The 11,486-nt window shown below is 47.6% G+C and overlaps 1 protein-coding gene across 4 annotated transcripts; it reads right to left on the bottom strand.

Annotated features, from left to right (window-relative positions):
• Positions 1-1,692: 1,692 nt before the first annotated feature.
• LOC115206089 (far upstream element-binding protein 2) lies at positions 1,693-11,302 on the bottom strand. Of its 4 annotated transcripts, none has more exons than XM_029772683.1 (18): positions 11,042-11,302; positions 10,317-10,422; positions 10,063-10,122; positions 9,440-9,476; positions 9,217-9,275; positions 8,711-8,782; positions 8,532-8,589; positions 8,169-8,340; positions 7,770-7,868; positions 7,493-7,600; positions 7,244-7,346; positions 6,992-7,092; positions 6,279-6,590; positions 5,968-6,071; positions 5,742-5,821; positions 4,985-5,206; positions 4,477-4,652; positions 1,693-4,275 (listed from the first exon to the last, which is right to left on the bottom strand). In XM_029772683.1, exons 1-18 carry the CDS (start codon positions 11,165-11,167, stop codon positions 4,267-4,269), a joined length of 2,004 nt encoding a protein of 667 aa, XP_029628543.1. In that variant the 5' UTR covers positions 11,168-11,302; the 3' UTR covers positions 1,693-4,266. The 4 variants fall into 4 exon arrangements, with proteins under 4 accessions (XP_029628543.1, XP_029628537.1, XP_029628549.1 ...); XM_029772677.1 differs by having other exon boundaries at positions 6,968-7,092; positions 11,042-11,300; XM_029772689.1 differs by lacking the exons at positions 1,693-4,275; positions 4,477-4,652 and having other exon boundaries at positions 5,115-5,272; positions 6,968-7,092; positions 11,042-11,298.
• Positions 11,303-11,486: the final 184 nt, after the last annotated feature.

The following is an 11,486-nucleotide window of genomic DNA, read 5'->3' as shown; positions in this document are numbered from 1 at the left end:
AACCTGCCTAAATGACTACAAACCCGTAGCACTCAAGTCCGTAGCTTTGAAAGGCTGGTAATGGCTCACATCAACACCATATTCCCAGAAACCCTAGACCCACTCCAATTTGCATACCGCCCAAACAGATCCACAGATGATGCAATCTCTATTGCACTCCACACTGCCCTTTCCCACCTGGACAAAAGGAACACCTATGTGAGAATGCTATTCATTGACTACAGCTCAGCATTCAACACCATTGTACCCTCAAAGCTCATCACTAAGCTAAGGATCCTGGGACTAAACACCTCCCTCTGCAACTGGATCCTGGACTTTCAGACGGGCCGCCCCCAGGTGCTGAGGGTAGGTAGCAACACATCTGCCACACTGATCCTCAACACTGGAGCCCCCCAGGGGTGCGTGCTCAGTCCCCTCCTGTACTCCCCGTTTACCCACGACTGCATGGCCAGGCACGACTCCAACACCATCATAAAGTTTGCAGACGACACAACAGTGGTAGGTCTGATCACCGACAACGACGGGACAGCCTATATGGAGGAGATCAGTGACCTGGCCGGATGGTGCCAGAATAACAACCTATCCCTCAACGTAACCAAGACTAAGGAGATGATTGTGGACCACAGGAGAAGGAGGACTGAGTACTCGCCCATTCTCATCGACGGGGCTATAGTGGAGCAGGTTGAGAGCTTCAAGTTCCTTGGTGTCCACATCAACAAACTAGAATGGTCCAAACACACTAAGACAGTCGTGAAGCGGGCACGAGAAAGCCTATTCCCCCTCAGGAAACTAAAAAGATTTGGCATGGGTCCTCAGATCCTCAAAAGGTTCTACAGCAGCAACATCGAGAGCATTCTGACTGGTTGCATCACTGCCTGGTAGGGCAATTGCTCGGCCTCCGACCGCATGGCACTACAGAGGGTAGTGCGTACGGCCCAGTTCATCACTGGGGCTAAGCCGCCTGCCATCCAGGACCTCTACACCAGGCGGTGTCAGAGGAAGGCCCTAAAAATTGTAAAAAACCCCAGCCACCCCAGTCATAGACTGTTCTCTCTACTACCCTATGGCAAGCGGTACCGGAGTGCCAAGTCTAGGACAAAAAGGCTTCAACAGTTTTTACCCCCAAGCCATATGACTCCTGAACAGGTAATCAAATGGCTACCCAGACTATTTGCATTGTGTGCCCCCCCCCAACCACTCTTTTACACTGCTGCTACTCTGTTTATCATATATGCATAGTCACTAACTATACATTCATGTACATACTACCTCAATTGGCCCGACCAACCAGTGACCCCGCACATTGGCTAACCGGGCTATCTGCATTGTGTCCCGCCACCCCCTTTTACGCTACTGCTACTCTCTGTTCATCATATATGCAGCCACTTTAACCATATCTACATGTACATACTACCTCAATGAACCCGACTAACCGGTGCCTGTATGTAGCTTCGCTACTGTTCATTTTCACTGTCTTTTTACTTATTTACTTACATATTGTTCACCTAATACCTTTTTTTTGCAGTTGGTTAGAGCCTGTAAGTAAGCATTTCACCTGTTGTATTCGGCGCATGTGACAAATAAACTTTGATTTGATTAAACCGCTGCGCTACTCGGGAGCTAATACACTAGTTTTGCTCCTTGATAAAGCATTATGGAACACACTAACAGAAACAAAACTGGACACACAAGTTTGAAAATATGTTGACTTTCACCCTTTTAATTCAACAGAATATTGCTGCTGGTGGTCATTTTACTCACAATATCAACACTGTGCCCTGCAAAATGCAGACTCCAATACAGTGCCCAAGCTGCCATTCTTCCTCAAGAGTTAGTGAATCAACATGTCTGGGTCATGTTCATTTGGGCACACCGTACCAAAACGTTTTGCAACAGAACATTTGCGCTTATTGGACAAGTCCAGGTATTCCCTCCCTGTTTCAGTCTGTTAGTCCCTTATGAACACGACCCTGAGGTTAACAACCTCAACAACCATAAATTGCCATCTTACTCATGACTTCAACCATAGCTTATTCCAGTGCAACCTTAACTCCTGGCCCTATTCAGAGTGAGTTTTTCCCTGACCAGGGACCCTAGTTAGGGTTGCAAAATTCTGTGAACTTTCAATAAATTCCGTGTGTTTTCCAGAAATTCGGGTTGGAGGATTCTGGATTTCCTGCTTATTCCCTCCTGATTCTGGGAATCCTCCAACCGGTATTTCAGGGAATTTATTGAAAGTTCCTGGAATTCTGCAACCAGCCCCATTTAAAGCCTATAACTATGGCCAAAAGTTTTTCCCTGGGCAGGGAAAACTCCTGCCCCCAATGACCATCAGAAGGTGATCTAACTGGTGGGAGGTCAGGACATCCCGTCAGAAGGTGGTGATCTAACTGGTGGGAGGTCAGGACATCCCGTCAGAAGGTGGTGATCTAACTGGTGGGAGGTCAGGACATCCCGTCAGAAGGTGGTGATCTAACTGGTGGGAGGTCAGGACATCCCGTCAGAAGGTGGTGATCTAACTGGTGGGAGGTCAGGACATCCCGTCAGAAGGTGGTGATCTAACTGGTGGGAGGTCAGGACATCCCGTCAGAAGGTGGTGATCTAACTGGTGGGAGGTCAGGACATCCCGTCAGAAGGTGGTGATCTAACTGGTGGGAGGTCAGGACATCCCGTCAGAAGGTGGTGATCTAACTGGTGGGAGGTCAGGACATCCCGTCAGAAGGTGGTGATCTAACTGGTGGGAGGTCAGGACATCCCGTCAGAAGGTGGTGATCTAACTGGTGGGAGGTCAGGACATCCCGTCAGAAGGTGGTGATCTAACTGGTGGGAGGTCAGGACATCCCGTCAGAAGGTGGTGATCTAACTGGTGGGAGGTCAGGACATCCCGTCAGAAGGTGGTGATCTAACTGGTGGGAGGTCAGGACATCCCGTCAGAAGGTGGTGATCTAACTGGTGGGAGATCAGGACATCCCATCAGAAGGTGGTGATCTAACTGGTGGGAGGTCAGGACATCCCATCAGAAGGTGGTGATCTAACTGGTGGGAGGTCAGGACATCCCATCAGAAGGTGGTGATCTAACTGGTGGGAGGTCAGGACATCCCATCAGAAGGTGGTGATCTAACTGGTGGGAGGTCAGGACATCCCATCAGAAGGTGATCTAACTGGTGGGAGATCAGGACATCCCATCAGAAGGTGATCTAACTGGTGGGAGATCAGGACATCCCATCAGAAGGTGATCTAACTGGTGGGAGATCAGGACATCTCTTATTGGAACATTATTCAAAACATTTGAAAAATAAAAAAACATGCAATGTAGAAGACCGTGTCACAGATCAAGGAAAACTAAAACTTCTAACACCATTCGTCTCCCGTGCAACAGGTTGAGTTAAACAGACTAGTGTTATGTGATGTATGCAGTAGGTAACTTCCCACTGTAGATATACCCGTGGCTATGTTAACTAGCGTTCCACAATCACTGAAGTTTCCGCTGTGCAACCACACAAACACACTCATATAGACACGCACGTTAATCATCACTTGTGGGGACACATTCTAAACACTGTACAGTCACACAAACGGAAAACTAAAATATAATTCACGGAACATAAAATCAAAAGCAAAGCTCAAAATGTATGAAGACCAAGCAACTTAGGTGATGGGAATGTTCCAAATGAAGGAGAAATCAAACTACCAAGTAATTAAAATAATCACCTTTAAAAGCAAAACCTCCCACTCTTAATAATTTTACCATTAAGGTAATCTTTATAAATCAATGTTAATTTCAGTAAATGCAGTATTAGTAGTGTAGGACTAGAAGTAAGTCACTTGAATAGACAGTTTGGCTGTTGTAAATAAAATTTTAAAAAGGGGAAGGTGCGATTTCATTGGGTGAGTGATGAGCATTTCAGGAAGTAAATCTGGCTTTCATGGTTTAGAGTTCAAATCTCCCAAGTTCATGTTTTTGTTGACAGATGATGGAGAAAACAAGGGAAGATTTCAGGGAACCAAAATGAAAGATAACAGCCCAAGAAATCCATCTCATTATTCAGCTCACAGGCAGAGCAATAGTTTTTTCTTTTCGCATATTTATTTAAACAAGTGGTGAGTTGGTGGATGGGGAAAGGGGAGGGACAGGGAAAGGAAAGCATAGAATCCTTTCAGAACAAAAAATATAGATATAATAAAATAAAATAAAAATGGCCGGATTCTGTTGACTGGTTGGGTTAAGTAGTAGTAGCCTTTCTTTATGAGTCTCAGCCGAGCCTCTCACTGTGTCTGGAGAGAAAGAACAGAGTAAGAGTACCGAGTCAGAGAACCACAACCAGTAACATCTTCAGCCTGGATGCCAAAAACAGACTGCAACCCAGGCCAGTACACCTCAGGACAGAACGCACACACCTAGGCAATATACAAAACACAACTTGTTAGACATACACATCCGAGTACTCTCACAGTACACACAGAGTGTAACTTTACCTGCTGGCCTTGCTGAGGGGTGGCAGGCTGTCCTGGGGCCTGTCCTGTTTGGCCGTAGTAAGCAGCCTGCTGCCTGTAGTACTCTGCCCAGGCTGCACTGTAGTCCTGCTGGCCTCCACCTGGGGCTGCTGGGCCACCTGCTGCTCCTGGCCCTGCTGCAGAGCCTCCTGCCTGGGCTGGGGGAGCAGAGGAGAGGGGGTCTTATGGATGAAGAAGAGATATGCTATGATCGACATGGTTAACATGAAAGATTCATGTTCTTAAAGCGCTGGTTCACTTCAAAATTAAAGTTCGTCAAATGATTTTAGACCTTGAAAGTAATCTAAAGTCAAGCGTAGTCAACAGCAGACAGCTATACGCCTCGATACAAAATTAAATGGGAAAGATAGACACGGTCTAAAATGACAAAATTAGACAGTGCCCATCTTTCCTTTTCTAAGAGGGAAACAACTGCTCTCTTTCCTCCTGTGGTGTTATTATAGTAACTATAGTAGACCAGTGGTCTCACCAACACCCATCTTCTTGTAGTACTCCTCCCAGGCCTTGGTGTAGTCAGGCTGGCCCCCAGGGGTCTGGCTGGCCTGGAGCTGGTCTCCAGGTGCTGGGCCACCAGCGGTGGGGTTGGTGGGGGGCTGGCCATGCCCTGCTCCCCCTGGCTGCCCTCCCTGGTAGTGCTGGTCATAATAGGCTGCCCAGGCTGCGTTAGGGTCCGTGGCACCGGCTGCCTTGCCTAAAAAAGATGGCAGTTGGAGGTGAGGTCCTCAAAGGGCTGAGCGTGCCCTGCTACCTGCCTGAGCTTAGAAACCAGGGGGCAGAGAGAGATAGGGTGAGTTATTATCAATAGCCAACACAGAAAGACATTCTCCCATCACAGATGATTTTGATAATAGTTGCAGGGTTATGTACCACTAAAAGCTAGCCTGGCCCCAGTTTGTGCTGTACTCCTATTGACATTGTGACACCAGACAATGGAGTTGGCAAGACAGCAGAAACATATCTGGGACCAGGCTAACTAAAGCCTGCTCTCTGTTGTAACCACTGTTTTGAAATGACAAGGAGATAAAACTATATGGTAGGGAAGCCCAAGAGAGACCACTGGTAGGCTGGGTGGAATTGACTCCATATTGCTTTCCCTTTCTCAGTCTTTTCAAATAAGTGATTACAGCGAGAGAAAACATTGGGAGGCCATTGAAAGTTATAGTTCCAATGTAACCATTTCCTGTCCACAGTGAGGGTCTGAAAGGTCAATGTTGCAGGTCACTCACTGGGGTCGTGGGGTGCTTGGGGCTGCCACTGCTGGTAGGTGTTGCCCCAGCCCTGTGGGGGGTAGCCATGAAGACCTCCACTTGGGGGATAGAGAAAACCCAGTTACTACTCAGTAGACTTCCATTGGTCCCATCAATGATTGTATCGTTGTAATGTAACATTTTAGCCAGTAGAGGCTTGTAAAAGCCAGAGTTTGTGATGACTACATTTCCAGTCTCCACTCACTGTGGTCCAGGGGCTCCTGGGGGTCCTGGGTTATAGGGATCAGGATTATAGGGACCCATGGGGCCTGGTCCACCAGGACCTGGACAAACAGGACAGAGGGGACCCTGGAAAGCACAACCAGTTAGATGCATGGACATTATGTTCACATCTATGGTGAAAAGACTGAAAGCAAATCAATCGCCAGTTTGACTCCATTGACTGTGCATTGAAGCAATCATGTCCATTTCCCCAAATGAGTTTTCCAACACCACAAACCCATCCATCCATCCTTCTGCCCTTTCCTCCTTACCCTGAGCAGGAACCCTGCATACCTCGATCTTGTCCTCGATGAGCTGCTTGGCGTGATCTATCTGCTGCGGAGAGCCTCGAATGACAAAGAGCTTGAAGTTAGGGTCCCCGTTGGGGGGCAGCTGGCGGGAGATCTCCACAAAGGCCCCAGTCTGCTGGTTGATGGCCTTGATGTTCTCCCCGCCCCGTCCGATCACCAGGCCACACTTGTGGGCCGGAATGGAGAAAGTCATCTCCTCTCCTCCACCACCAGGGGGACCCCAGCTCCCCTGACCCCCTCGGCTGCGGCCCCTGCCGCCACCACTTGGGGACATGCCTGGAGGCCCGGGAGGACCCTGAGAAGGAAGGAGGGTGGAAGAGAGAGAAAGAGGGTCTTAATACAATTTATATTTAAGTCCTGGACGTCAGAAAGTCAGCGTTTGTTTAAGATGAGGATATATACCTCCTAATAACAGTAAATGTACTGTATGGGGAATTATGGGAATGCTCTAACACTAGGACTATCATTTGTCTAGGTTATGGAGTCCATTTGTTTACAATGTTCCATTTGTTTACAATATTCCAGTGGTTCACTAAATGCGTTGAGTGTTGTATGTTCCACAAGGCATGGCATCATGGCAGCTCCAATAAACTTGTATGTAAACAGTTCCAAGCTGGCGTGTGAGCAGTGGCTGTTTTTCAGATACTCTACGTGCGTGTGTGAGGTATGTACCCCCTGTCCTCCCTCCTCTCTGACCCTGATGCTCTGCAGTAGCTCCTGGATGATCTGGGCAGCATTGTCACAGCAGTCTGGTGGGCCCATGATGTGGGCCATCTTATCTGGACCTGTGCCATCATCTGCAAAGACAGGACATTTCCGCTGAGTCTTGTGCAACACCACATACAGAATGTAGAGCTTGTTAGTAGACACCACAGAACTTGTGGTTAAACCGTGTAAATTAGTTGAGTAGCAGTAGTTCATATGACATGACTATGAAACGTTATGTACCTGGTTTAAACTGAATCCTAACTCCTGCGTCGTTCTGAATCTTCTTGATCATCTCCCCGTTGCGACCAATCACCACCCCGACAGAGTGTCGTGGCACTGGAACCTAGCCAATCAGAGAGCAGGTTAGACAGTGCCAAATAGATTAGACTGATAGCTATAGGAAGGTGCTCACTCTCATTCGAATAAAACTTCAGACCTGTGATGGGGAATGTGAGTCCCTCTCCACACACACACACCCCTCTCACTTACGTCCATGGCTCCCCCACCTCCCCCCATGCGGGAGCCGTACTCGTTCCTGTCTCCGAAGCCAGGCTGATCCCTCTCCCTCAGTATCTCCTGCACCAACTCCATGGCTTGCTGAGCAGACCCACAGGACAGATTTCAAATTCAAACAACTTTATTAAGTCTCCTTAGGGAGAACAGCTATTAGCACATCAAAAGTTGCTACCAAATCCCCATCTGCAGAGCTGCAGTACAGCATGCCAATTCAATATGGGATGCAGATTGTAGCAAGGCCTTGTGTTACCTCCACTTTGTACGGCTCCCCGATGATGCGCAGGGGCTTGTCCATGTTGGGTCCCTGAGACGCGTCCTGAATCAGGATCATCTTCACTCCTGCTCGCTCCTGTCAACGCCGCAGACAGACAGCATGGTCAGCTCTGCTCAACCAACCGATGGCAATGATTCACTCACAACTCCCGCTCAAATGGCCCACGAAATACTTGTGTAATGAGATACGAGAGTTTCCTGCTTATATTTCTTTCATGCTTGCTCTGTAAATTTAACATCCAAAAAAGTAGATTTGCATGACTGCACACATCAGCCTGTTTGCGATGAAACTGTCAACGTCTCAAAACACAAGCGTCAATGTGTTGTGGAACACTTCTCTGGCTACTGGTGAGGCCGACTGACTGTCTGTATATACCTGTAGCTGTTTGATGGTCTCCCCTCCCTTGCCGATGATGAGGCCAGCCTTGCCTGCGGGAATCATCATCTCCTGCCCTGAGCCACTCTGTCCATTGGTCGCCTCGTGGAAGGATGAGGGGGGCGTGCCCCTCCCCCGAGACACAATCTCATCCAATAAAACCTTGGCTTTCCTAGTCAGAGTGGAAGAGAGAGAGGGGTGGGTCAACTCAACTGATGAGTGCAATAGCACACATTAATAGTGGAACTACAGAGATATGCCATACATAAAGATAGCGTTGTGTAAATTCAGTGGCTAGAGGTGAACAGCATCTTGGGATAACAATACAAAAATATCACAATTAGCTAGTAGGATCTCACTTACTGTATGGAGTCTGGGGACCCTGTGAGAGAGACACTCCTCTCTGGTAAACCTCCACTGTCTGAAAACAACCAACAGTCAATAACACACACGCACACAACCATAAAAACAGATGAAGAGTTCAACTATAGCTCTGCTCCTAACCATTGACTATAAAGGCCACACTTTCCACAGTCCCTCACCTGGGGCTATCTGAACCTTGCAGCCTGATTCCTGCTGGATCTTGTTGATCTGTTCTCCGCCCCGGCCAATGACTGGAGGAGAGGAAGAGGGGAGAGCTGTTATTTTTATTGATTCTGATGTTCATGATGTGTCCAGTAATGTTCAAATTCAACACATGAACACGAAAAAACGAATCCAAATCAAATCTATTTGTCACATACACATGGTTAGCAGATATTAATGCGAATGTAGCGAAATGCTTGTGCTTCTAGTTCCGACCATGCAGTAATATCTAACAAGTAATCTAACCTAACAATTTCACAACAACTACCTTATACACACACACACACGCACAAGTGTAAAGGAATGAATAAGAATATGTACATAAAAATATATGAATGAGCGATGGCCGAACGGCATAGGCAAGATGCAGTAGATGGTAAAGAGTACAGTATATACATATGAGATGAGTAATGTAGGGTATGTAAACATTATATAAAGCGGCATTTGGAGAAAGTGCACTTACTGAGTCCCACCATTCCATCAGGAACACTGTACTCCTCTGAGGTGGTTGTGAGCCTGGCACTGTGGGAGAGAGAAGCCAAGCACAACAGTTCGTTATCCAAATCATCAACATATTGTCACCATTAATCTTCTGCTGAAGAACTAATTCCAATCCCCAATACTATTTCACTTCATTTTAGAGACCTACTTGGATTGTTATGGATTAAATTATGCTAATGATTTACCTCTGCTGGGCCAGTGCTGCCAGTTGGGCTCCGATAGCTGTAAAAGGAAAGAGAGAAAGAAAGAGAGAAAGAAAGAAAGAGATATATAGAGAGAGAGGACAGGGCTCAGATTACTGACACACTGCAAAATGAGGACAAGACAAACACAGGTGATGCTCACAGACACCGACCAGGGGAGAGTGGTGAAACAGTACTGACACCGACCAGGGGAGAGGGGCCGGACAGTACAGACACCGACCAGGGAAGAGGGGCCGGACAGTACAGACACCAACCAGGGAAGAGGGGCCGGACAGTACAGACACCGACCAGGGGAGAGGGGCCGGACAGTACAGACACCAACCAGGGAAGAGGGGCCGGACAGTACAGACACCGACCAGGGAAGAGGGGCCGGACAGTACAGACACCGACCAGGGAAGAGGGGCCGGACAGTATAGACACCGACCAGGGGAGAGGGGCCGGACAGTACAGACACCGACCAGGGAAGAGGGGCCGGACAGTACAGACACCGACCAGGGAAGAGGGGCCGGACAGTATAGACACCGACCAGGGGAGACAGTTGACATTCATGTAAGACATGGAGCAGGTTTAGTAGGTAGTAGGAGACATGAGGAAGAGAAACTTACAGAGAGCTGTGGCTGAGTCCACGTCACTCTGTGGAGCCATTTTCTTGCTCTCAGGTTGATCTGTGGGAAGAAAAAAAAACAAGTAAACAAAGGTTGAATCTGATCTCACAATAATCTGTGCGCACACACACACACACACACACACACACACACACACACACACACACACACACACACACTCCAGTTATCAGACGTTTACATTGGCAGTGGCCCTTTCACAGTCCCCAGCAGTGTGTGTGTGTGTACGTGTGTACCTGGGTCCTCCAGCTGTCGTTTCTGTGCTGTGAAGGGAAAGACTTCTGGTGCATTGATGTTGTTCATAGGGGCTACCCCTGCACATTCACCAATCTTGGCAGCAATCTGATGCACAAAAGTTGAAGTCACTTGAACACATAACAGATATTCAAAGAGCATATCATGACATGATGAGAATGTCTGATTTATTTGTGCTGGTCCTGGGTATTAACTAACGTTGAGAAGTAACTTCAAATATTACATGAGATGCTAATTGTTCGTGAGCTGAATGATGTCAATTCAACTCAAGTGGGCAAACTTGACAGTGTTGGCTGGTTAGCTGAGGATATATACTTTGTTGGGAATGCACTCAAAAACACAGACACGCTGAGGGCTCGAAGCCCGCTTGTCTATCAGGACTTTGTCTCTGCATGCAGCAGAAGCAGCCAGCTCTCAACAACAACAACATTGGGAGACGGCTAACTCAGCCTGCATGCACTGGAAACAACATCATAACGGTATTTCTGCAGTGGCACGTCAACTGGGTCTTCAAATTCACTTGACTTATAACGTTAACTAGGTAGCTATAATAATCATAACTGGCAACAGTATTGATTGCTCGCCAAACATAGTCAGCCAGCTTTGCAAGCTAACAACCACGAAACAAGACAATAGTCACATTTTCTTCACCCCTTCCCAGTGGCGCTCACGCGCATAGCTACACTGCCTCCCGCTTCTGTCTCACCTGCCGGGCCCGTTGTACCGCGTCTGCAAAGGCATCTTTTTTTATTCCACCACCGTTACCAATAGCTAGATGTCCGCCGAGAGGAGCTCCAGCCCCGGGTGCCGGTACCGAGCTGTACTCCGACATGTTTGCGGAGGGGAGAGAGAAGAAAATACGAAAGTTAAAGTGGTGTTTAGGCCAGGGCAGACTGCGCAGGAGCGGGAAGTCATACGATCAAATATCCCGGGAGGGGAAAGCAACCGGAGATGGAGCACTGAGAGCGGGAACAAGGTTTAGATGACTTTTCTACAAATAATGTAAAAACATAAAGTTATAGTAACATTTTCTGAAGACACTTTATTACAAAATGTGAATTTCAACCCCCAACGTTTCGGAAATTTTTTAAGATAACTTTTGTCAAAGGCAGTCAAAATAACCTTCACATCTTCCAATGACACGGACTGTC

The sequence above is a fragment of the Salmo trutta genome, chromosome 1 (genome assembly GCF_901001165.1).
Source record: "Salmo trutta chromosome 1, fSalTru1.1, whole genome shotgun sequence".
In the NCBI taxonomy this organism is placed as follows: domain Eukaryota; kingdom Metazoa; phylum Chordata; class Actinopteri; order Salmoniformes; family Salmonidae; genus Salmo; species Salmo trutta.
Note: the sequence above shows the minus strand (reverse complement) of the source record. Positions and strands in the feature narration are given on the sequence as shown.

Bases quoted from the DNA above. Each gene is read 5' to 3' on its own strand.
- LOC115206089 (XM_029772677.1), bottom strand. From the start codon at position 11,167: ATGTCGGAGTACAGCTCGGTACCGGCACCCGGGGCTGGAGCTCCTCTC. The intron at 9,276-9,439 runs GTAAATCATTAG...TCTCTCCCACAG, and splicing joins GCAGCACTGGCCCAGCAGAG to TGCCAGGCTCACAACCACCT. The intron at 8,341-8,531 runs GTAAGTGAGATC...CACTCTGACTAG, and splicing joins GGGTCCCCAGACTCCATACA to GAAAGCCAAGGTTTTATTGG.